This window comes from Chroicocephalus ridibundus, chromosome 1 (genome assembly GCF_963924245.1).
Source record: "Chroicocephalus ridibundus chromosome 1, bChrRid1.1, whole genome shotgun sequence".
NCBI classification, from domain to species: Eukaryota; Metazoa; Chordata; class Aves; order Charadriiformes; family Laridae; genus Chroicocephalus; species Chroicocephalus ridibundus.
In genome coordinates this window covers 166296547-166322464 of record NC_086284.1, presented here as the reverse complement: position 1 = coordinate 166322464, position 25918 = coordinate 166296547, and the positions used below count along the sequence as shown (strand labels likewise).

General features: G+C 39.8%; 1 protein-coding gene across 1 annotated transcript in view; it reads left to right on the top strand.

Moving 5' to 3' along the window:
• Positions 1-24386, top strand: part of LUC7L2 (LUC7 like 2, pre-mRNA splicing factor) — a 41525-nt gene extending 17139 nt beyond the window's left edge. Inside the window, exons 3-10 of the mRNA XM_063322583.1 lie at positions 5124-5222; positions 6074-6184; positions 6859-7002; positions 8092-8268; positions 10536-10627; positions 11499-11528; positions 12464-12658; positions 18954-24386. Coding sequence (XP_063178653.1) covers positions 5124-5222; positions 6074-6184; positions 6859-7002; positions 8092-8268; positions 10536-10627; positions 11499-11528; positions 12464-12658; positions 18954-19146 — 1041 coding nt within the window. The 3' untranslated portion in view covers positions 19147-24386. The remainder of the gene's footprint in view (positions 1-5123; positions 5223-6073; positions 6185-6858; positions 7003-8091; positions 8269-10535; positions 10628-11498; positions 11529-12463; positions 12659-18953) is intronic.
• The last annotated feature ends 1532 nt before the right edge of the window (positions 24387-25918 follow it).

Below are 25918 nucleotides of genomic sequence, written 5' to 3'. Positions count from 1 at the left end.
CAGGAAAGTGAACAGATTGTACCATATTCCATTTTATTGGGTTTAATTTATCTAGGTGAATGGGGTTTTTTGTTACTCTCTGTATGGTTATGTAACTTCAATGTTAATGTCTTACAGCCTGACTATATAAAACCAAATATTATGTGAACACTGACATATCTCATTTAGAAATAAGGAAAACTACTGCTAGCTTTGTCTTGCAGTGAAGATCTACTTTAAGGACCTGAAGTCTTCAGAAGTGAGGGTATGATTAAAGGGAGAAGTGTCTCTAAAGAAGTATACTTCTGAAGATACCTGGGATTTTCAGTGGTTTCTAAGGACTTTGATAACTTAAAAACTTCTGCCTCATTTTAGCTCGGCATTTCTTTCCTCCTAGTGAAGTCCTACAAAAGTTAACACAGTGAAGTCAGAGGACTTAAATCACACATAATTATATGATCCTAAAGGCTCCCCTTCTGAATACGTGTTGCCTACAAGAAAGGACGGGCTTTACCACAAGTCCAGAAATCTATCAGAAACAATAGTTAGTGTGGATGAAAAACGAGTTCCATAATAAGGAAGATCTCAGCAAAGAGTTTATCTGCAGCTTCTTTTTATCAGTAGCAAGGGTGTTCTCATACTTGCCTTGACAGTTTGATAAAGGGAGAGATTTGGTTCCTCCAGTAGAAATTTTTCAGTCATGTCAGATATTCCTAAACAAAAAAACCTTCTCTTGATGAACGTTAACTGTTTTGGTATGTGTATCTTTATAGCTAGAAAGAATTCTCTACGTAAACACTGTCCATCAGTCCTCTGTGTTTTAAGTAGTTTTGACTTTGCTGCACTCTTTTTGCAGTCAATATAGAATACATTCCATAACCTAATCTCTGATGTCAAAGGAATGTGTAGTAGTTGTAGAAGTGCCAAAATGTGAATTTTGCCGTAGGTAGCTCAAGATTTGAAAAGAAAGCCTTCATAATTTCATGTTCCAGAAACAGCGTCACATCAGAGCTTAATCTCTGGTTCAGTTATTAGTGCCAGGTACTCTGAGTGGACATTTATTTTATGGATAAACTCTTCAGATTCTCTATTGTCCAAGTCCTCAGCCAGCTCTTCCTTCATGCTAAATTTACATGATTCTCTTGTTTGGTTTTTTTTGGTACTTGATGTGATTGAAGCAGAGCTGTGCATCATTTTTAAACTAACTGTAGGTAATCCATATTTCTGTATCAATACCGAAGGCGTTCTATCTGTTTTGTGGACGGGATGAAAAGAAAATAATTATTAAATCATTTCAATGTGAGGTTGTTTGGGATGAAAGACCAGTCATCTAAGCCTCAGCTCAGGGAAATCAAGTAGCTTTAATTGCCCATATAACACTGAGGAATAAAGAAAGTGTTGCATAAAATGGTTAGAAAGTTGTTAATATAAGTCACTAGTTTCTTAAGCAGAGCTCAGCAATAGCAAAAGGACTGCTGATATCCTGCTTTGCATGTGGTGGCCTACACTTTTTCTAGACTCGTCTTGAGCAGTACCTTTCAGTTGTTAAAAGGATTCTCCAAATATGTAGGGGTTTTTCTGGTTTTAATCCTTAGTGAAAGTGCAGTAACTACAAAAAGTCCCAAAGCGTGGTTTCACATATTCAATAAACTTTAGTTATGTCTAATCTGGGGGCTTGGATGTTCTCACCTTTCTTTATTTGCTTTACTCGCATTAGGACTCCTCTTAAGTAAATCACTTAAGTAATTTAAGTGTCTGAAAGTATGGACAGTGAAAACCAGTTTATGTGCATTCTTTTTAAGCCTTCATTAGTAGCTCAATGTCTGAACGTTAGTTTCCCTCATAGCCGTCTTCTGTTTCAAATGTGATTGGTCTCTAAATAGCTGACTACCAGTGCTTGTTCTTTTCCTCTAGGGGAGGGCATATCTTGGCACCAAATCGCAAGGTGAACATGTGGAAAATGAAAATAATATGTCTAACTGTACCTTCTGTCCATTTCCATCTGCTGTCCATCTACTTTGCCGCTATCCATATGAGCCAAGTTATAATACAAGATGCTCTGGGCTTATGAAGGTCCTCGGCAATCCTGAGCCAGCATAGACTTTTGACAGTAATGAGTCATCCCCAAGATGAATTGTCTTTGCCTGATGTTGCATAACTTATACCAGCAGAAGTGATTTTACATATAAGTGCAAACTGGTTTAAGAGTTTTAAATGAGTTTTTTATGTGTCTCTACATTGGGGTTTGCTAATAGACCTTTTAAGAAAGACATTAGTAGTAATACTTCTGCGATGGTGCTTTGAAGGGATTAGCCAAGACTAGTACAGGCTGTGTTAAGGAGCAGTTCCAACAACGATATAATTTATTTTGCAGCAAAGCTAATGAAAAAGAATCCTTTTCTCTTGTACCTGCTTGTTCTTCCTCCCTGTCTGTTATGTCATTTGAGCATTCGTAAAGCTGCACTCTGTTGGGTCAGAGAGGAGAAGAGGAGACAAATTATTTTGCCTTCTGATTGAGTCATCTAACAAAAATAAATCCTCCATAAAACCCTCCTCATCACTCAAAATTACTGCTAATGTTACTGAAGTTATTCAAGAGTTTCTGAGGTGGCATCTTGTTAGTGTAAGAGATTGTAGCTGCTTAAGTTCGCTATTATGTTACCACCTACATATTGTTAGGACATCTGTTTGTGTGGCTGCCTGACAAGTTGCGCAAAGGTACGTTGCTGAAAAATTGCCTCTGTTGTTGGTTTGCTTAAGATATGTTTTACCCAGTCGGTACCCAGGTTGTGGTCAACTGCACAGGCAGATGCGCCGGCGTGGGGTGGCACAGCGCAGTGATAAAGGGAGAACAGAATTCTTTTCAGTAGTAATGCTGGCTCAGAGCAATTACCATCCTTTCAGGCTGTGGATTTACAATTCCCAGTAAGAAAAAAAGAAATCAGAAAATGTACTGTCTTGAGGAGGGCAAATCCAACCCGAATTGAGGGAAGTGTAAAACACATGTAAAGTGAACAGTGTGTCATAGTAATGCCATGTGAATTCTGTTTTTTTTTTAGAGTGTGATAGAAGTTTATTTCACGCATTTGTTCAAAGTGTATGTAGATTGCATATTGAAATAGCATTTTTCTGATGCCACGGTGCATGTGTTCCAGGCTTTTTGTCGTTGTATTCAGATCTATTAAAGCGTGTCACTAGCCTTATCTATGCATTTAGAACTGGAGTGCTTCACTTAAAACAGGATTGGCCTTGAATTTTACAGTTTAATGTTAAATACCTTATCAGTACAAGCGATGAATCAGCATAAAGACAATCTTTTCACAATTTTAGGAGGATTTTGAAATGTCTAATTTTCAGATAATTTAAAAATGTTCTTTCATATTGCTTTCCTAGTACTAAAGTACTTCCCTGAAAGAATGCTGCAGTTTAAATAATGCCAGAATCTAATGACGTGGAAGTAGATACGTGTAATGCATTGCTCAGCTTCAAAGTCTTTGTGGATGTGCATCAGTTCACAAAATTGCAGAGATCCTGTGTAGTTGCAAAAGGAAAAGCTAATCTTTTTCTTTATCATTGCAATCAGATGTTCTCTATTGCAATCAGACATTTTCCGGAAAATAGGTTTATGGTGGCTGAAGGATATTGAAATAACTAGTTTATCAAAAACTTTCACGTTCAAAATTCTGTATTTTAACAATGTTTTTTTTTCTGTCTCTAACACTTCAAATAAACCAATAACTTCTGTAAAACTGAATTAGCTGATTATTTGAGAAGTTGAAAGCAATGATGCTTTTTTTTTTGACTCATGAGGCTTGAATTGCTACTTAAATGCAAGTATTTTGTTTATTAAAAAAAAGACCACACTCATTTGGTTCAGAACCAAATGACTTGCAGCAGTTTCCTGAGTTAACACTCATCTCTTATTTACAAAACTCAGAACACAAATTATTAATTATTTTAGTTTTGGTTCTAAAACTGTTATTAAACTACAACAATAACAACTTTTTCTGTCAGAGTTCAACTTTCATTATGTGCTTTCAATGTTAGGAAAGGATTAATTTTTCTTAAAATTAAGTGATCGGTGCCAAGAGCAGACTTAACTGAAACTGTGCTGCTTTTAAGTGATGCAATGATGATACATCAGCTTGTGCTTTTGCAGAGAGGGTGCCTTGGTTTTGTTCAGTGTTGTTTCCATTACAAATAGTTTTTTGCTATTTGTTTGGTTTAGTTTTTTGCTTTGTTTTGGGGAGGTTTTTTTGTTGTTGTTTGTGGGTTTTTTGTTTGGGTGTTTGTTTTGGTTTTTTTTGTCATGCACACATTGCTCTGTCTTGATCACCAAATAAACTTTCAGCAACAGATTGAATTACAATTCCTTATGCTGTATGTTGTGCAAACTTCAATTTAAAAACAGTATTTGTTACCTAATAAGATTCTGGGCATTCTTCTCAGTGGTGTTGTATGCAAGATTAGTGATGCAGCCTGGTTACTTTAAGTTCACGCTTCCTTCCTACCCTTTCTAGAATGGTTTTAGATTACAAGTAAAATATCTGTACTTTTTGATCCCTGATTCTTGTACATAGTCCAACACTCAGCTCAACTTCACTTACCTGCAATATGTTTTGCTGGGATTTGAGTTTTTGGCTATCCTACTTGAAATGCTTCAAGAACGGATTTTAAGCATCACTTACAGTGGTGCTGTGGTTGTAGCTATTTCAGGTGATGAACAGAACTGGAACATGTATCATAGAGCGTGCAGACTGTTCAGATCGAGCATTTGACCATTTAATTGCCAGGCTTTTTTCAGGGAACTTGGTTTTCCTAAGCTGTTTCAATTCAACACAGGATATCCCACTTCAATCACTTTTTTGAACTTTCAGTAAAACAATATTTTTGCAGGACATTAATGATACTTCGTAATACAAACAGCCATTGTGATAAGCTGTTCATTCTGTCTGCTTTTATTATTTCCTGGTGCATGTTTATTAAAGATCTGGTATTGTCTTACAGCTTTATTAAACTGTCCTTTCATTCTCACAAGCAAGATGATTTGCTTCAGAATATTTGACTGTTAAAGAAAATCGTGCTAACTTCATTCCTCGTAACACTTTGAAAAGTTATACCACTTTCCCTCTGTCTCTTTTCAGAGAATGGACCTTGGAGAATGTCTGAAGGTGCATGACCTGGCATTAAGGGCAGACTATGAAATAGCATCCAAAGATCAAGATTTCTTCTTTGAGCTTGATGTATGTATATTGTCTTAATGGTGGAGAAAAAGCATAATTTGTGTATGTAGGTGGATAAACTGAGCAACAAAAGTTAAGTTTTGGTACACACAAAATGAAAACTTTTGGAAGGTAATTTTATAGAAAGAGGCAGAGAAACCCTTGACACAGTTAAGTAAAACATACATGCCTCTTATTATATGTGGGTATTTAATTTGTATTGTTAGTCATCTCCAGGTAGAACTGGTAACAGCCTTCCACAGAACAAATTATCACGTACCTGGATGCTGTCTTAGTGTTATTAAATAGCAAGCAAATGTTAAGGTTGTGTGTGCTTTGAAGAGAGTCTTAAATTCTGTGCTTATTGAAGAAAGTAATTTTATACTGGGGATAACAGATCCTATGCTATGTCTCAGTACCCTGTAGTTTGAGTTTTGAAGTCCCAACTAGGAAGTTAGTCTTCACTAGGACAAAAAGGTTGGGTTTTTTTGTTGTTTGGAGGGATGATGATAATATGCTTAATAGCTTAGAATCCTAGTGAAAAAAGTTACAGTATTGCATTTGTTGGCTGGGCGAGGTGAAGCTGAATATTCTTTGAAGAATTTTAATGCATGTTAGAAATGCTCACTTCTTAGAGAAGATTTAGAGACTCCAAATTTCTGCAAATACTTACGACAACATGTGCTTTTTAGAATGTTGTGTATTAATACATGTGATTAGTCACCATAAACTGCCAGGTTATTGTTTTACAAAGCTTTCACTAATAAAAATTTATAAAAATTAAGTCTTAATAAATCTGGAAAAGGCTAAGGCTAATGAAATAATAATCATGTTCTTGACAGCATTAATAGGTGTTCTTATTGATGTTTTAGGCAATGGACCACCTGCAGTCATTTATTGCAGACTGTGACAGGAGAACAGAAGTGGCTAAGAAAAGACTAGCAGAAACCCAAGAAGAGATCAGTGCTGAAGTTGCAGCTAAAGTAAGCATGTAAAACTAGTTACTGAAGTCTCTTCGAAGGTCTGTTTTTCTAAGGAGCCAACTTAAGGCTTTGGCAAGCTAACCAATCTGAGAATTCATACTGAGGAGAAGAAAAAATAAGACCTTTTCTCTGTCCTTCCCAAAACTGTGTTTAAAGCATGGAGAGGAGAACACAGGGAAGAGACCTCTCTGATATTTTTGAGCTCAGGAAACTATGAGCTCAGGAGATTTGACTCTCTGTGATACCATGCCATACAAATGTTAGTAATTCTTAAACTTTTTTGATCAAAAAACTTCATCCATAAAGTAAACAAAATTTGATGTGCTTTTCTCTAGATCTTCTAACTGAAAAAAACTATCATTTTTCTATGCATATATGCACGTGCCAGGAGGAATGGTTGTAAAAATACTAATTTTGCAAGACTATGTGGTATAGGCAACAGTGTGAATTACTTGCGGTTTCTGAACAAAATCCTGCTCTGGAGTTGGTACATAGACTTGGTAACTCAGCCTTTCTCTGCGTTTTTACATGAGGCAACAACCTGGAGAAGTTATCTCTGCATATTTCTTTTAATTCTATCTTACCGATTTTGCATATAACAACTCAATAGTAGTTCAGATTGTTTTCCATAATTAAAAGTATTTCCTGTGTTAAGCCTTTTCTTGTCTTTTAAGGCTGAAAGAGTTCATGAATTGAATGAAGAAATTGGGAAACTGCTGGCCAAAGTAGAACAGCTTGGAGCTGATGGGAATGTGGAAGAATCTCAAAAAGTAATGGATGAAGTAGAGAAGGCTCGGGTAAAGAAGAGAGAAGCAGAAGTAAGTTGGTTGTGTAAGGCTTGCGGGATGGAGAGGGCAGGGTCCAATATTAAATTGGTTGGCATCTGTGTAATGTAAGATGTCTTATCTGCCGTCATTTCCTTAACTAATTGCTTTATATAAAACTAAAAAATTTGCTTTGCAGCATCCTGTAGAGTTTAAGTTTCTATCTTTTAAATGCACTGCTATACTATTAAAATTGTACTCACTTCCACGGGTGATGTACTTATGTTAGTTTAGCAGTGTCGGCCAGTTGTATCTGTGGACACTACAGTTGTGTCTCTGTGTGTTGGACTGACTTATCTCATTTGGTCTCATGGCCCTTGCTGTGGCAGACCAGTTGTGCCTCATGGTCTGCTGATGTGGCTTGTACTGGAAAGCTTCAGTGAAGTGAACCATTGTCTTCATTGAAAGATAATTAGGCAATGGCTTGTGTATCGGGCAAGTCAAACGGTCCTTGTTGTAATGTTCAGGTGGCAGAACTCACCAAGAGATTTTCCATGTTGTATTTCACCAAGATACTTATATTTCTGGAAACAAACATCTGCAGTTGTTTTAATGGTACTGGGGGGCTGCTGGCAGTCTTGGTTGCATCTCAGTGTCTGTAGATAAATAATAAATGCTCAGGTAACTTGTTTAATTAGTGTCTAAAATGCAGGTATATTTCTCAGGAAACTGCTACTTTTTAAACTGGGTTCAGAACTAAAATTGGTGTAATATTTTCATAATATGTTAACATAGTAATTGTAGTGTTAATGTCCTCATTGTTGCACATGAAAAAGTTGTTCGTCCTTCTAAGTAGTATGATGTGAAGTAAAGGTAATAATCACCCCACATTGTTTAATTTGCAAAACCAGTTGCTGATTGCTGATGGCCTGTTTTTAAATATGTCCAGTCTTCAAAATAAGGAACGTGCCTTGTATCTTAATGAGACAGTTGGTCTATGAATAGTGTGAACTGACTAAAGGGTGTGCTGTGTACATTGAATTCAGTTATCAGTTTGTAGTTTATCTTAGGTAAATTGTTGTCTTTACATTTCTGTGCATTGAGAAGTAACAGTTAGCAAATTGTTTTGGGTTTTTTTTCTAGGAAGTATACAGGAATTCTATGCCTGCCTCCAGCTTTCAGCAGCAGAAGCTGCGGGTTTGTGAAGTTTGCTCGGCTTATCTTGGTCTTCATGACAACGACCGACGACTTGCTGACCACTTTGGAGGAAAACTGCATTTAGGATTTATTGAAATAAGAGAGAAGCTTGAGGAACTCAGGGTAAATCATTCTTTTATTTTTTGTGTGTGTGTGTGTGTTCCTACTTGATTATTTGCCAGGCAACCTTAATGAAATATTTTTTTCTGAGTGTGTGAATTTTTTCATATTACTTCAAAATTTGGGATTTCGTTAGTCTGCAAAACACAAAACGTTCTAATTTAATATCAATTATCTGGATAACTTGTTAAAATGACCTCTTTTACACTGAGGTGTATTAAAACACATGTTCAAAGTAATGCATCTTGGGAACAAAGAATGCGATTCCACTTATAAAATGGAGAACGTATTTTGAAAGACAGTAATGTTGAAACATATTTAGCAGTCATAGGAGATAGCCAAATGAACCTTACTTTTCCAGTAAAAATGTAATAAAAAAAGTAATAATGAGGCTAAAAGTAATAATGAGACTTTTGAAAACACGGGAACATATAGTGGGCCTAAGTGAGTGATATTTTATTTATTTAATTAGGATAAAATGTTAATAGGGCTGGTATTGAAATCCTCGCTTTTGGTACCAATACATAAGGAGGATGATAACACATGGCAAAGTTTTCAAAAAAGATCTACAGGTAGTGAAAGAATAAAACTCAATTTGTTTATTTTGTCCAGACAAAGATTAGGTGACTTTCATTCTAGAGGTACCAACAACTGAAGGAGATCTCTTCTTTAAAGAAATTTTTGGAGGTTTTTAAGGTTAACTGACAATAGGTGAAATAAATAAGTTCCAACAGCTCAAGGTTGTAGCTATCCAAAGTCAGGATACAAAAAGATGTATATCGTGAAGTCGGGCTAGATATTAAAAATAATTGTTGCAGGGGGTTGCATGTTCTTGAACAGCTTGAAGATTTGAAATCCAGTTGGAATATTATTCTAAACAGTACTGTCTTGACTAGAAATGGTGTGCTGGAAGATAGATTTACTGGAATTATGTTCTAGACTTTTGGTATTCAAGAGGTTGGATTTGGACGTGGATACCATTTATGATCTTAATATGCAAATTATGGAGTTCAAGGTTCAATTAAGTATTTAACTGTAGAAATTGGTAAAGTCAATAGCTAAATGAGTCGAAGCCTTAAAAGCAGAAAACGCTGCTACTGAGTTTGAGTAAATTGGCTTGGTTTATATTTCATAATATTCCAGCTGTCTTGCATGGATACTGTGACTTACCTTTTGGAAAGCCCAGCTCTTTCTGTTGACTATATTGGCAATTTAGGCTCCTAAATATAGCTACTGTAACTTAATCCTTAGATGCCTAGAGTAGATCATGTGTGCTTCCTCTCATCCCTCCCTGAAATTATGCAAAGAGTCACTTGAACAAGAAACCTTGCTTGTAGTGAAATTACTGATACTGTACGAGGAAGTGTAGATATAATATGACATAAAGGGTTGAAGTAACTGATCATTTACACCATTTGCAAAAAAATGCATGGATAATTATTTCACATTCCCAAAGCATCAATAAAATAATCTTTTGAAGTACTTCGCTAACAAAAAAAGAAAACAATAACTATCCCCTCCTTCCTCAGAGCTCTCCTCAGAGATCTAATCAAGATGCTGCTGGGGCAGTTCCACATCTCAGAAGAAGGTCTTTACAAAGAGTTGAATTTCTTGCATCATGTCCAGAAGGTGGCGAGACTTGGGTTTGGCCAGATCTCCAGTTGTGAGTTCCACATCTGAGGGCCCTCTACTGAGCGTGCCTTGTCCCCAGTAGTAGTGAGTTCAACCTGGGGGCTGTCAGCTGAAGCATCCTCTCTAATTATATGTCTCATGTTCACAACACAGAAACAAGTAGTCTCAAAACTAGGTATCAGCCCAACCAAGTCCTTTCAGAGTAAGGATTTCTTTATGTCACAGTGTAGCTGAAGGCATTAATAAAACAATTAACTCTCCCGCTTCCGATTCCTTTCTGCCTTTCCCCAGTGGCCAAAATATGATAGGATTGGCATGGAAACTCTGGCATTAAAGGCATGACTTATTGCTCTAAACTCCTCTTTGTGGAAAACTTGATATAATTCTACATATTTCAGGTCTTCGTGTAACACCCGCCTATTTGCTGCAGCTCTTCTGCAATAATTTCTGTTTCTTGAAGAAAAATAAATAAATAAAATATATATACACTGAGGAAGAGAGAGGGAATAATACACACAAGAGAAAGGGAATATACATGAGGGAAAGAACTGAATATTAACTGTCTAGATTATTTTTATAGCACCTTCATCTGAGAAATTTTGAAATGTAACTTAATGAATATATTCCTTTGCTTTTAGAGGATTGTGGCTGATAAACAGGAGAAACGAAATCAGGAACGTCTGAAACGTAGAGAGGAGAGAGAAAGAGAAGAAAGGGAGAAACTAAGGAGGTAGGGATCTATTTTAATTGCATATACATAATGACCTATTTAAATTTAATGGGAAAACTGATGTAGTTCATGCACGTTTCTAAATCTCCAGAATCACAATAGTCTGCATTCCTTGGAAACTTAAAAGAATTGAGAGTGAATTTCACATCTAATTCTTAAAACCTGAATTGTTTTCATTACCTTTTTGAAAACTACAGATAGAAGTGTCTCTACATATTTGAACAAGTGACCTTTAAATTAGTTAATTTTCAGGTGTGTACCTTGTTTTGAGATCTGACAGATGTGAGCTTACACAGATGTGAGTTTCTGACATCTGTTAAACGTTCAATATTTTCTTTATAGATGTTAGAAATTTTCCTTAGTAGCTGAATATATGCCTGAGGAATGTAATTCCCCCTGTTCTTCTATGAAATAGTTGCTTCCAGGTCTTGTGGGGCTAGAATGGAGTGGAATTGAACTACAGTTCTCTTGACATGTCAGCTCCAGAGGTTAACAATGTAAACTTTGAAATCTGTTGCAGTCTGATAATAGGTGCCTGACAAGAAATGAGGGAGTACTGACTTGAATAGTAAGCTTTTCCTGTGGGAAGGTCGGGAATAAAAAAGCAGATTAGATATTCTTTTGGGTTTGTAGTATGGTGGTCTCAAAAATAAATAAACAACAAAAGCACAACAGTTGTCAGAGGGATGTGTTTCCTGGTAAATATTTTACGAAGATGTTAACATCACATAAAAGGCCTTTAAATAATTGCTAGTAAAATGAGAAATACAGTAGCAGGTCAACTAGCTTGGCTTATTATTATGAAATTGTACTTTATTTCACAGTAAGATTCTGTAAGAAAAATTGACTTACTATTTTCCATTTGTTTCAGGTCCAGATCCCACAGCAAGCATACCAAAAGGTATATAAATCTGCAGACAAGGAATACCATCAATGAAGCCAGCCTTTCACAAGCTGGAACTTTATAAGTTTGTCTAGCGCTATTAGTTTAAGATGTCCATCTTTACAGACAAAGCATTCCGTTACATAGTCAACTGTCTGTGTGTTTATACAGTATTTATCACTATGCTAATGAGATTGTATGTGTGCATCTATTTTGTGGCTACTACAATGCAACTTTTTGTCCCAAAACCAGTTAGAACACAGAACACTGCGCTTTCTTCAAAACAGAAGCTTGTGTTTAATACCTTTTGGTGAAAACACACGTTTTTAAAATCCTAAGCGCTAGGTTAACTCTCAGCGTACAACCCATCAATAGTACAAGTTTTCTTCCTAACCTACACAGTTGAACGTCACCAGTGAGGTATATTGCAAAGTGATTGGAGAGGGGACGGGGAAGGAAAGAAAGAAAGAAAATAAAGAATTTGTATGGTGGTTAAAACCTTCCAGACTAGTTTTATTGTAGTAGGTATGAGGAAGGATATAGTCCTGTTTTTGCAGAACTTCATAATATGTATGTTCTGGCAAATGATCCCTGTCATTGCGTCACAAAGTTCTATAACTTCGCCTGATAAAGATAAGATTTTAATTTAAAAAAAGACATTTTTTTCCATATTTTAATTCCTTTCAGAAGCCTAGATTGGCTATGCTGTAACTATATGTACAGTTGTGAATTAACTATAAAATTTTCTTCATTAGTCACAAAAGAGTTTATAGGATTTCTAATGTTGCTTTCCCCTCTCTGTTTGCCTGTGATAGGACAATGCAATAGCTCTGAACACTGCAGACAATTCTTTATACAATAGATTTGTTTATGCATAGAGTATGATATTGAAAGTACACTGATAGAGTAACTAGGTGAATGCAGTGTCTGGTTTAAGTCCTTTCTGTTCCTAGATCTAGGTCCCGAGATCGCCGTAGACATCGGTCTCGCTCAGCTTCCCGGGAACGAAAGAGAAGAACTCGCTCCAAATCCCGTGAGAAACGCCACCGTCACAGGTCTCGCTCTAACAGCCGCAGCCGGAGTCGCAGCCATCATAGAAGCAGGCATAGTTCCAGGGAGAGAAGCCGAGAACGCAGCTCCAAAAAGAGGTAAATGTTGCCCTAGAAATAAATGGCTTTTCCTAGGTGCATGGTGAGAATTTTCACACTAAATCAAGTTTACGTTTACCAGTTGGTAATTGTCGTGGTTTAACCCCAGCCAGCAACTAGGGTCATGTGGCCACTTGCTCCCCCAGGCATGGCAGGATGGGAAGAGGATCAGAAGGGTAAAAGGGGGAAAACACGTGGGTTGAGATAAAGACAGTTTAATAGGTAGAGCAAAAGCTGCGCACACAAGCAAAGCAAAACAAGGACTTCATTCACTGCTTCCCATCGTCAGGCAGGTGTTCAGCCATCTCCAGGAAAGCAGGGCTCCATCACGTGTAACGGTTACTTGGGAAGACAAATGCCGTCACTTCAACCATCACCCCCTTCCTTCTTCCTCCAGCTTTATATATTGAGCATGACGTCATATGATATGGAATATTCCTTTGGTCAGTTGAGGTCAGCTGTCCCGGCTGTGTCCCCTCCCAACATCTTGTGCACCCCCAGCCTGCTTGCTGGTGGGGTGGTGTGAGGAGCAGAAAAGGCCTTGATTGCTTAGCAACAAAAATCACACTATTCCCATCCTAAATGCAAAACATAGTGCTACACCAGCTACTAGTAAGAAAGTTAACTATTCCAACTGAAACCATGATAGTAATTTAAAAACATTGAGACTGGTTCAGATTTCAGTTACACCTTTAGCATGTTTATGATTTGACATACAGTAGTGATATGTATTTTAAATAAAAACAATAGGGTTATGTATTATTTCTGTTTTGGAGGAATGATAAAAGGTATTGGTGTCAAGATGATAATGCTGCCAGCTACCTGCAGCATAGAAAGTGAAACAGTTGATCTCCATTTGGACCCAGGGATATCAGCAGTCCATCTTACTGTCATCCATTTGGATTTTCCCTTGGGCTCTTGTTTCCAGCACTGGAGCCCATCTGTTGTGTACTGCACCACATAAAAACAAGTTTAGATACGCTTGAAAATAAACTCGTTGTGTTGCATATGAAGATGTTGCTTTGCAAGGGAAGTGGCTTATCCCCTGATTGAAGGATTACTGCAGAACGTGGTCTGGGGCTGTTGCTTGTGAATGACTCAGTTGCTGTCTGCTCCTGAGGATTTGCTGGCTTATTTTAGATGAGTGAGGTAAGCATAATTTAGAAGAGTGTTGGAATTGCACGACGAGGCATCTGGTAGGGAGGTCTGCTCATAACCAGGATTCCTTTCTGGTGTGGGTCTGCCACCGTGGCATAGATTTGAGTGCAGTACAGGGTGCCCAGTGTTAAAACCCTGACTGTCAACTTGCAAGAAGAGAAAAGATCTGGTTTTGAACTGGCCGCATATGCAGGGTTTACAATTCAAATGGTTTTAGGAGTTAAATCACCGAGGATGGAGAAACATGTGTTGAATGTGTTCAAGTATCTCGTGGGCTCTTTGTCCAAAAAATGAGCCCTTTTTCTTCTGGAGTAGGTAGGTGACTGTAGTCGCATTGTGCTCTGTAAGAGAGCACAGAAGACAGGGTTGGTCCAAGTCTTTTTTTTTTTTTTTTCCTTCTTTTTGTTGCAGATGAATAAAACTCAAATGGCCAGCACTCCAGTGGATATAATCAGTAGTGTCTGCTATTTAAAATTCTTCAGGGTGTTCTTTAGTGTCCTGAAGTCAATGTTTCACTTGGCAATTTCCATCTTGTTTGTAGCCTGTCATCGCAGTTATCCTAAAGAACCTGCCTCTTCAAGGCATTCCCAATGGCAGATTAGCAAATCTTCAAACCCGTAGTTTTTCAGTCTTAAAATAGCCATTTCCCGTGGAATCAATGCATTATTTTTTTTATTTGGATGAACCAATGTATAGAGCATATGCTTAAATTGCCTTTAATTTTTCAACTTTGAAGCCCAGCCTTGTAAGACTCAATTTCAGTCCTTCAAAGAAAACTATACTGATTAAAGCACAAGGTGATGTAAAGGTGAAATTAGTGTCCTTTTGCAAGTTGCTGTCAAAGGATAAGCCCTTCAAACTCTGTTTTGAGTGAATGAGTTAAAAAATACAATGTAATTCAGGGCACAAGATTTCAACTTTACAATAGTCAGTACTGGAAATACTTCTGGTGTCAGTTCCTGTCCTGAAGGAATGAGACACACCTGTGTTGGAAGAATCCTTGGTACAAATAAGAGTTTTGCATTACTGTTAACGTGAGGGGGGAAAAATTGCTGTGCCATCATTAGCAACTCATACCTCTCATTTCTCTAAGGTCAAGCGAAATTTTTTGCTCATAAAGTATGTTATATTTAAGAGAATAAAGAATCTTTAGGGCTATGATCTTGCTTCGCTGGGACCAGGATAGCTATTGAATTTGCAGCCAGACTGGATACCTGCTTTTTAGAGATGCCCTTCTAGCCCTTAGAGCTGCTTTTCACATGGATGTGGGAGAAGTCGTTCTGTTGAATACCGTACCACTGTTGATGCCAGAAAATAAACCTGAACTTGCAGGCTCAAAGGTATTATATTTCCTTGTCTCCTAAGAACTCTTTTTCTATTCCAGGGAAGTACTCATTGCCAAATCCTATTTTATTGAAAAAAAAATATTTTTTTGGGGAGGAATTTCTTAAAAAGCTGATTTGAAGTACCTTTATTCAAGCCTGTCTTCCTTAAGCTCAAAACATTCAGTTGGCCAAGGAATTCTGACCAGAAATACTCTGGATAATAAGACACACTCCAGCAAGTTAACTACTTCAGGAAGGAGTTGGTAGCCTTTTGGCCAAACACTTGCAGAAAAACAGTGTGACACCAGAAGCAGCGGAAAGACAGCTGAAAGCTGCAATAAGGACAGCACACGGTGCCATTAATTCTAGGGCCTTAAGAGAAGTGTGGAGTTGTGGTTGCTATGTGGGAAGAGTTGCATCGCTTTATGTTAACCTAAAGCCTTTAGTGTGATTTTTTTTTTTTGGGGGGGGTGGGCATGGTTAAATTACCATAAAGCACAGTTAGTGTAGGCTGCTGAATCCTGCTGTAAAAGCTATTTATGTGTCTGGGTTTGTTTTTTAGTTTTGATTACATCCATTATGGCTTCAACATGCAAGCATATTAAACAATTAGGCTTCTTACTGGAGAAACTCTTGATGTACTTCTGGAAGTTGTGTTCCCATTTTGTTCTGCATAAAAACATTATCAGAGGCAAATTTGTGCAGGGTATTACTGTTTGCAGGAAACCATGCAGTTCCTTCTGGTTTTCCTGTCCGCCCTTCTCCAGAAAGTATTTTCTGAGGAGCTTTTCACATAAGATGAAAAGCCGCCACCTCTCAGATACTTCTTAATTCTGAAAGTAGAGATGTTTATTGTGTGCTATATTTGAGGAAATTCTACGAATACAGAAATTTAAAGAAAATGCATTTGTCAGTCTGTATCATTGTTCACCCTATGAACAGGTGGATAGATGTAAATCTCTTAATTATTGGGATCTCCTTTCAAATTCAGTAATATAAAGAGTGTACTTCCACACGCTGTGGGCACAACTGAACATATATAGAGTATCTGGCAATAGTAGTAATCTGTTACCCACCTGGTAGTAACAGCAACGTACTGAAGATAATAGGAACCTTAGGTCTACCCAGGCTTGGATTAGTGTCTTATCAAGAGCAGGTCTAAATATAAAGTCCTACTTTTCCTTGCTTTTGACTATAAGTTCCAAATAACTAAAATGATTTATTTCATTAGAAACAAAATACGTAATTTGTGCTTCTTGATTTGCAATGAGAAAGTGAGTATTTGCAGTTAGATGTTGAGATGTATACTCAATGATAAGATCAATCATGACAGCAAACCTAAATGTGGGTAAATTGAGAGATGTCTGTGTCAGTGTCCTTGAGCCCACTTGGAAGAATTCATGTGACAAGGGCTAACGTACTTCCATACAGACATTCTATGGGCAAATAGAGTACCTGAAGTCATAGGATGAGGCTTCATTTCACCTGGCGTTAGATGTCTCGGTCAGATGTAAATCTCATGAGTCTCGTTACAGACTTATCTGACGTACTTTTGTTTCTATTTTAAGATAAGACAAATCATACCTTAAAGTGTCTATTCCTTCTGCTGGCTGTTAAGGAAATCTGGCTGATGAGCTTAGATGTTTACACTGCAGACATTTAAAGCTGTGTGAGATAGATCCTACTCTTAGCACTTAGATGATTTTTTTTTTTTTAATATCCTTCAGATCCTGGTTTACAACAGAATATTCTAGCCCTATGCTAATTCTCTAATTCTCTGCTGTGGTAGAGAAGTACAGACTTAATTTTCTTTTTTTTTTTTTTCCTGTTCTTTTGCCTTTTTTTTTTTTTTTTTTTATTCTGAGGAGAAAGCCGGGGCTGGGGGGAGCACAGGGCCATTTAGTCAAACATCTTACCCCTCGGAAGGTTTAAAACTGTAACTACGTCTTTCCCTGCTTTCCTAGATCTGACTGGCTGCTCTAGGATTTTCCCAGGCTGCCAAGGCTGCCCTAGGATTTATGTCCAAGACTACTTATGTTTTTTTTGTTTGTGTTTTTTTTTTTTTTTTTTTGTCCTCAGACCCAATGCAGGCATCCACAGATACTGTCTTGGAACCAACCAGTATCATGTATTATAAAACAGTTCATAGTCGGTGAACATGACTGTGTGGATGCTGCCCACGTATCTGGTGAAGGGGGCGTTTTCTGCTGAAGAATCCACTTGATCGCTTCGGAAGTAATGATTTCCGAGCATTCTAGAAAATGCAAGTCTAGTAGATGTTCTGAATCTAAAGGCTATACCTTGCCCTTGAGAAAGGCAGGAGTGGTATTTTGGTTCTAAGTCTTCTGGTAGTATTATTGCTTGCTAAAGCAATCGTGTAAACTTTGACATCACTATGCTGTGATTAATTAAAGCTGCTCTTCCTTCTTGTCAGCTGACGAGAGACTCAGCTGCAGAGAGATGGGACGGCTGGACAAATGCATCTTAACATTCCTCCAAAAATGCATCGAATGAAAAGCCAAGGCTGTGGATGGCATCAGGTCCTATCTGTCTGCCTATTCTAGGATTAATTACTAGAGTTAGCCTGAGTCACCCAGTTTGGAAGCATTGTTACTTCTGCAGGGGACTTGCAGCGCGAAATACTTGTGAAACAGCTGTACTAATTCCAGTATTAACTTCTTATTTGGCATGTAGTTCCTCTTCTTATTTGACGTGTAGTTTCTGGAATAGGAGTAGTGCTTGTGGATTTCCATGTTTGCAAATACAAAGTCTTGCAAAGTACTACATTGCAGGAAAAGTAATCTTTCTAGATGAGGAACTAGAATGAAAGGTCACTTTTTGTAAGCTTATAAAAGGAAGCGAGTGCGGGAGAGTTATGTAGTCTTTAGTTCTGAAGCTTTGAGGTGTTGACACTAACTTTCTGTAAGTGGAGAGTAGTCTTGCTGTCCAGTACACTAGATTTTTTTGGCTAAGAAATTAGTGGCTAGCTTTGTAGCATGCTGTTAAGACTTTGCTGTGAAAGTATATATTAGAATCCTTGGTTGCAATACATCTTAAAATGAAAATGTGACGTTTTCCAACAACAGACTTAGGGCACTCTCCGAGGGAATATAAAGAGGATGTCTAATGCAGTTTTTTTTCTAGTATGGGTAGCTCATCTAATTTAAAACTACATGGACTGTTTAACAGAACAGCTCTTTTCTCACTCCATTGTAAAAGTTCTGAAAATGCCTATTATCAGAATAAAATATCTAAAATAACACCATACCAACATAGTAAAATGACACAAGGGATAATTCTTCTAGCAAAAGTTAATTGTAGCACAGATTCCAGATTTGTTTTATATTTGTCATGTGGTAGCCTCATTCCAGAATTATGCAAGTTAATTTCCTCCTGCTTTTAATCAAAATCCCATTTTTAAATAATTTTTAAAGTTTCTAATTTATATATCTGAGAGAGGCTGGACATTCTTCCCAAACTAGAGACTACAGATTGGAAATTTCAATTAAGCTTCTGTTAATGCAGGCTTGAGGGCGGAGGTTGAAAATAAGAGATTTCATGAAGCACATTGACCTTAATGTGGGCTCTGGAATAAATACAGACTACATTCTGCATGTATCAATATTTGTCTTTTGAAATTGGAAATAAGGAAAGGAGAAGAGTAGAATGATTTCTGATGTCTTCTCATACGCTTCTATTTATATAAATCTAAAGTTGTGTTGGAAAAAGAAGAAAAATATAAAATTAGAATGCTGTTTGATAGATATAGATTGGTGATTAATTTGAATTCTCAAATTCACTGCACTTTTCAGATCCTCAAAAGAAAGATCTTCCAGAGACAAAGAACGTTCAAGAGATCGTGATAGAACATCACGCGATAAAGATAGAAGCTCGAGAGAGAGGTCACCGCGAGATTTCAAAGACAAGAAACGCTCTTATGAAAGTGCTAATGGCCGATCGGAAGACCCGAGGAGCTCGGAAGAGCGTGAAGCAGGGGAGATATAACTGGCTGTATATTCACCTGATCTCTAGCTTCCTATGGAGTTGCATACTATGGTTTAGTTTACAGTTGTTCAAAGGGACACCAGTGAGCAGTTCCAGACACTGATCCAACTAGGGTAGATGTACAGTATATTAAAGTGGTTATAACCAAGTCAGAATTAAACCCCATCAATTAATGATGCCTAAAGCTGGGTCCTGGACTTCCACCAAGTTGTAAAACTTTTCTGAAAGATTTCTCTTTATTCAGGACAACAGTTTTATGTAACAAGATACAGATCTCAATGTTTTTAATCTCCTTTCCAATACAAGTTAGTGAACAAATTCTATTGTACTACTTGCCTTGGGTGCTTTTGAACCTTTATAAATTCTCCAATTCTGCTCCAGTCAAAACAGCAGCATTGAAAGGTTGTATTTCGGGGGTTTTTTTGTTTGCCTTTTTTTTTTTTTTTTTTTTTTTTGTAAGAGGGTGGGTGGATGGATGTTAACTTTAAGGTTATGTTCCCAGTGACCTTTTTGTTTGGGAACCTAGGACTTGATTACAGTGGGAGCATTTAGACAGGAATGTGTGCTGGAGAAAGAGGAAATGTCTTTTTACAGTGCCTATTTAGACTTGGAAATTGAACAGCTGTTGCATTACATCTTTTTTTATTTCTACTTAAATTTTGAAATCAAAGCCAGTCCCATATCTGTACCATTTGATTGGTATGTGTTCAATATATTTGTTTTTTCCATAAGGACTCTTTCTGCTTTTTCTTGTGGGGTGTAAACGGCACATCCTTAATTGTATTAAACAAAAAAACCAGCAACAACAAACAAAAATTGAGAACAAAAAAAAAAATAAAAAAAAATAAAAAAGGAAACCACATTGTCCAATAACTTAACGAGGATATACTGGTCTCTTAAGGTGGTTACTTAGCAGTTCAGTCGTTCAGAAACTAGCATTTGGTTATTAGAGTTTTTAACATGCAGATGGGCTCTAGGAGAAGCAGCTATTCTGATTATAGTCCTGACCATCCTAAGATCTTCAGAGGCAAAAACATGTGGAATCGTAATGATCATGGCACAGCCACTAGCTCCTCAATGCCTTCCATTTCAAAAAGCAGTATTTCCTTTGGGTGCAATCCGCCTTTACATAAAGGGGGTGCTGTCGATTCTGTCCTGTTGAAAGTGCTTTGGGGAAATTATTCAGGTATGCCCAACTCCCACACAGGAGAATTTAGAGATGGTAAATTCTTCTTGAGATAGCACCACTGAGTTACTTAAGTAATGCTTAAGAGCAGTGTTTATAATGAGTTATTGGCGTTTTCAGCAGGTTCTGCAGACTCCCCTCTGTATCTCCCTAGTCCAAGTGCCTCTGCAGGGCTGCTAATCATGGGTGTGTAATATCACTAGAAATGCACCGTGCCCATTTTTCCTCACCGACTCTTTTGTAGCCTCTTCAGCATGGTCAGAACGCACGGGGGATAATTCTGACACAGTAGATACTGGCTGGCAGAGAAAGCTAGAACAGGACCTTCACACCTCAGGAAGGAGTTGTATCCAACGTGACATGTACCCTCCACTTGGAATTCATGTTGTTTTAAGCTCCTAAAAAAATACAGTAATAATGATGGCTAACTGCTTAACTTTTTTTTTTTTTTTTTTTTACCCATTTGAAATCTGAACGTGAGTTTCCTTCCTGGGAATGCTTTATGATTTCCTGCATGGCCCAGCTGTCTGATAACTGTAAGTTACCAGTGTTTGTCCTTCTGGTCTGAGCACGCTGTATAAGTGCTTGCTTATGACGATTGTCGCACCTTTGGTAATGGGATTCTAGTGAAAATGGGATTCTAGTGAAAAAGGTGAACGGTCATTTCCAGATGCATCTTGCATAGCAGAATTGCCAATGAGTGGATTGCCAACTCCTTTGGAATTCTTTTCTGGAATAAAAATACTCCAGAAATACTGTCTCCCCCTGCAGCCAACAACTAGAAATTTTGTGCTGTAAAAGAGGAGTGGGGTGGGAATTTGTGTACTGTGACAAAACACTGCTCGGACTGCTTACTAGCATATTCTGGATAATACGCTGGTCATTTTACAAATGGCTTTTAGGTTGAATTATGAAGGGGTTGATTGGATTTGAGCCTTTCCTTATTTATAGGTTTTCATGGGGTGGTGAGCTTCATAGTATCCAAGTACCACACCAATGTTAAACAGAGAGAAGGTAAGTTTTGCCTCTGGTATCCTGATAAAATAATCTGGATTACATGTCTCGTGTCTGAAATGAGGAGTGGAGCGCGGTTAGGAAGAGAACTAAGAGAATTAAGGTGACTGATGAAACACACTTCTGATGCAAGAGTTCTGGAACACCTGTCAGTAAGGGAGGCTGCTTCATCACTTGTGCCTGAGTTAGTAAGGATCTTCCATCAGAACCAAGCTACCTTTATTTCCAGGACGGTGAAGCTCATCACCTGTGTATTTTCTGCTGGACGCCTGAAGAGTGGTATTGACTGGCATTAGTTTGCATGGTCCAAATGATTATGAAAGGGATCCAGGGGACATTAATCTCTGTCCACCTCTGCTGCATCACATAAGGGAAAGAGCTTTGACGCTAATCAAATAGTCTGGGGTTCATTACGTGTGGTCTTTAATTTCCCAGTCTTCAGTAGATGGTTCAGCAATTGTTAAATCTGACTTCTGGTGTGGAACCAGATCACAAACACAAGGGCGAGATCATTCAGCAGACCAAGCCGCTCAGCCCGCTAACCCGGGTCAAATATGTCCTTACAGACACGGATGCGCTGCCTTCACAATCACACTTGAGTGTCGTCCATCCGCTCTGTACTTTAAACTTCCCACACGGAGCCTGTGTGGATCCTGTTTTCCCGGATTTTCTCCCTTAATGGCTGAAGAAGTGATGGGATTCTTAGGAGACTGAGAGAGCCAGAGGCGAGGTGCTCGACCCACCTCGAAATCGGGATGGGGGGAGGTGTGTGCGCTGCTGTGCAGTAATGTCTCTAGTGCGACTGATCCTTTGCTAAGAGATCTCACAGGTCTGCAGGTCCTTGAGAGGGCCTGAGCGCCGAGAGTGCTCGAGGCCATTCCTGTTTGAGGAAAATATCTTCCTTCTCCTGCAAGGAGGCTGACTGCAGCCTGGGACGGGACTGGAGCTCCTGCGGGAACCTAAGGATGCTGTAGCTGAGCATCTCCTCTTTGAAATTTTGTGGCTCCGTAGCCATTTTTGTCAGACTGCAGGTGTCCGTATTGTATTGAACAGAATATTGGGCAGTATTGAGCGGAAATAGCTGGTTATTTCATTTACTTAAAGTGTTTGAAATGCAGTGAGCCTGTAAGCATTATTCCTGTATCTCGGAAGGCTCTCCCTCTGGATTAGTCAGAGGAGTGCAAAACAGAAGAACATGAAGACGGTAAGCAGCTCGAGGCCGGCACGTTACCAGAAAAAGAGGTCCTCTCCTGAACATACTTGAGTCGCTTTTCCTGCTGGAGCGGCAGGAACCCTACAGAAAAACGGTGACATTTCCAAGCAAAGAGGTGCTTGGCCTGGTGCAGCCGTATGGCGTTACTCACCACCAGACTTGCCCGTGAAGCCGGCAGAGGTGGCTGTCCCTACCTGTCCTCATTGCTACAGCACGAACCCCAGCCCTTCTGTCTGTCCAACCTGTCTTGCACCAGTCCGTGCTTTTGAGGCACCTTCCATCCTGCTCCAGGGGCAGTGGGAGAAAATAGGGGAACCGACCCCCTCAGCCGACACAGAGGGATGATGGTGCAGGCCTTAAATAGCCTCGGGGCGGGGATTATCCGTTTAGCCCAATGGAGAATGATGAGACATCTGGGGCCAGTGTGAGCCAGCTGAAGGCACGGGTGGGTACCTCCAAACAAATGGGTTTAGGTACGGCAACTTCAACACCCCAAAAGCTTCTTGTTGCCGTTAACTGGAGCTGACTCAGTGAGAGGTGTGTGCTGTCTCCGCCATGACTGTCGGGATCTAAGCAGATTGCAGTTCCTGTCAACATTAAAAAAAAAAAATTATAAAAACAGAATGAGCCACGCACCAGAAGTGATGGCAGTGTGTTGTGTCAGGGTCTGCAGCACCTGATGACCCACCCGGTTTGCTGTTCTCCATCCCACATTTCACATCCCACCTTGCTCAGTACAGTTGCCCTTTGTTCAGCAGACAGTCGAGGTTAGCTTCTCCTGATGCAGTGGCTTATTAAAAGGTGTTAACGTGATCTTCATTCAGTCCTGTATGGTTCTTACTCTTTGGTTTTTGCTTTGATCGCCTTTTTTTCTACTTGCTTCTTAATAAATTCTTGCACCGTTACTGCTCATGCAATTCTTTAGTTCTTTTCAATAAGACCTGGAGAGCGAGCTTTCACTGCAGCCTGCAAAACTGGGAAGCAGCGGGCTGCCGGGCAGGGGTTTCCAGCAGCTGGAAATACAGGGGAAGAGAGGGAGAAATCTTTGTTTCTACCTGAGGCGCTTCTCTTTATCCCTGCTTTCCCTTCTGCAGGCACGTAATGGACAGTCAACGGGCAACTAGAAAATTCTCTCGTGACTTGTCTCTTCTGCTCTGGCTTTTCAGCTCCTGTTGCTGGGGTAACCGCAGTCCCAAATCGCTTCCTGAGGCTCTGGCGATGCTGTGCAGTGCACCACAGGCAAGCAGCATCCGAGGAAATGCACCGGCGGGGAGTGGGGATTAGCTAGCAACAAAGCAGGGCTGGCCACGGGCAAGGGGCTGAGGGACAGCGGGAACTGCCGTGGCTGTACAGCCCTTTCCCAGGCTGAAATGGTCTGGCGAATGCAGTAGTGAAGTATCGATGGTGATGCTCAGTGAGGAGCACAAAGGTTAGAAATTGTTCCTGGTGCCAGCTCGGAGAGGCTGCAAACTCTCACAGCACCAGCCGTCAGGCGCCAGCAGCATCAAAGGTCTGCTCCAGCCTCTGCGTATCCATCACTACAGGGCGATAATGGAGTTTGGGACTTTGCACCAAACTACTGTAACTTAGTAAAATGCTGCTGTCTTCCGAAACTCAAACTGGTTTGCAACAGAGAACTGCTGATTTCCAACAGGTGATGGCAACTGCTGCCTTGATAGAGCGGGAGACCATAATCCAGGTGTCAGCTCCAATGTTTCACAGATAGTGTCTTCCTGGTCCTAAAATTTCACCTCTGCTTGTAAATTCTTTATGGTAAAGGTCCCTTCCAACCCAAACCTTTCTCTGATTCTGTGTGTAACCCCCTGCAAAGCTCTGCTGGTGACCCATGCTGATCGCCATGTTGGGATCAGCCTGCTCTGCCTGATGCTCCCAGCGTGTTCCTGTCTGACCGTCACTAGCTGTTTTGAACAGCAAATAGACGCAAATCCTACTCTTTCAGTGTAAAGCAACGCCTCTGAGGGTGATAGCTGTACCTCTGCCCACAGCTCTACAGCAAAGGAGCCCAAGCAGCCCTTCACTTAAATCACCAATAACGCAAACAGCCTTCCAGCAGGAAGAGTGGGTGCAAGGGAGGGATTTCCTAGAAGCTTCCCCAAATCCACTGCAAGGTCTCTAGTCCCCTCTCTGGGCATCCCCGGGATATCTGAGACGACCTCCCCTCCCTTGCTCACCTCGCTGAGCCTCTGCTGCCCATGTGCCAGGCAGGAGCAGGAAGGCCCCGCTTGGCTCAGACTCTCCAGCAAGAAAATTATTAGGCTTAAAAGCCTCGACGGCCAGGTTAACCTCTTCTGTAAACCACTCCCTCGTCTCAGAGTGATTTGGTGATGCTGTCGTACACCACTGGGCTCTTGGATTTTTATCCCAACATTGATCTGTATTTGTACAGGGACACCTTGCAAAGGCACCTCCCTCTGGGTAAGTTGCTGTGTCACCCCAGCGACTGAAGGTTTTCAAGGTAAATTTCTCTCATCTCCTTGCCAGTGATCCTTTACTTATCTTCTATTCCTTGTTCTTTCCCAAAGCTGCCCCCATTGGAAGGTCTGAGTCCACTTGACGAAGTTGATGAACTGAATTTAAGTAGATTTGTGTTTTCGCAGTGTTTAGGCAATATTTTGAATGGGGAAAGTGTTCGCTTGTCTCTACAAGGTCAAGTTTTGCTTGTGGGGATGCTTTTTTTCCTCCAGCAACGACTAGCAAAGCACCTGGATTTTGTTAGCTGAGGGGATAAACTTCTTCCATGAGCTCCCTCTCACTCCTCATCCCCTTTCTCAGTATTTTCCATGTGTTTGCGCGGTTCTGGTTTGGATCAGACACAAAGGTGACTCCATGGCACTTGGCCGATGTAACGTGTGGCAGGCACTTGTGCTGCGCTACTTGTGCGCTGCCACAGACCTGTCACCTCACCCAGACCTTCCTGGTGTCCCACAGGCTGGATGAAAACCATGAAGCTTGGTGTGAGGGCTTTGGTCCCACTCACTGGTGATGCTCCACGGGGAATCTTTTCCTGCTACCTTTCGGTATGATGTTTCCCTTAGGTTTCTCTTCACGGGATCAAAGCTGTCCCTAGGAACGCATACAGTATGTGGAGCACCACATATTTACCAGTTCAATGAGTAAAAGAGCGCGTTTGGTTTGCCTCCCGAGTACGTGAATGTTGCTGTTTTGCAGAAACACAATGAGGTCCAAGGAAAGCCAGACAGGACTGTGCAGTGAGGCTGCTGGAAAACTGGGAATCCAGCTCAGGTATCCTCGATCTCAAGATGCCGCCTGATCTATGGTCTGTTGGGAAAGCTGCCTGCTGTCCTTTGAAATCTCAGATAAACTGAAAAGAAAAAAAA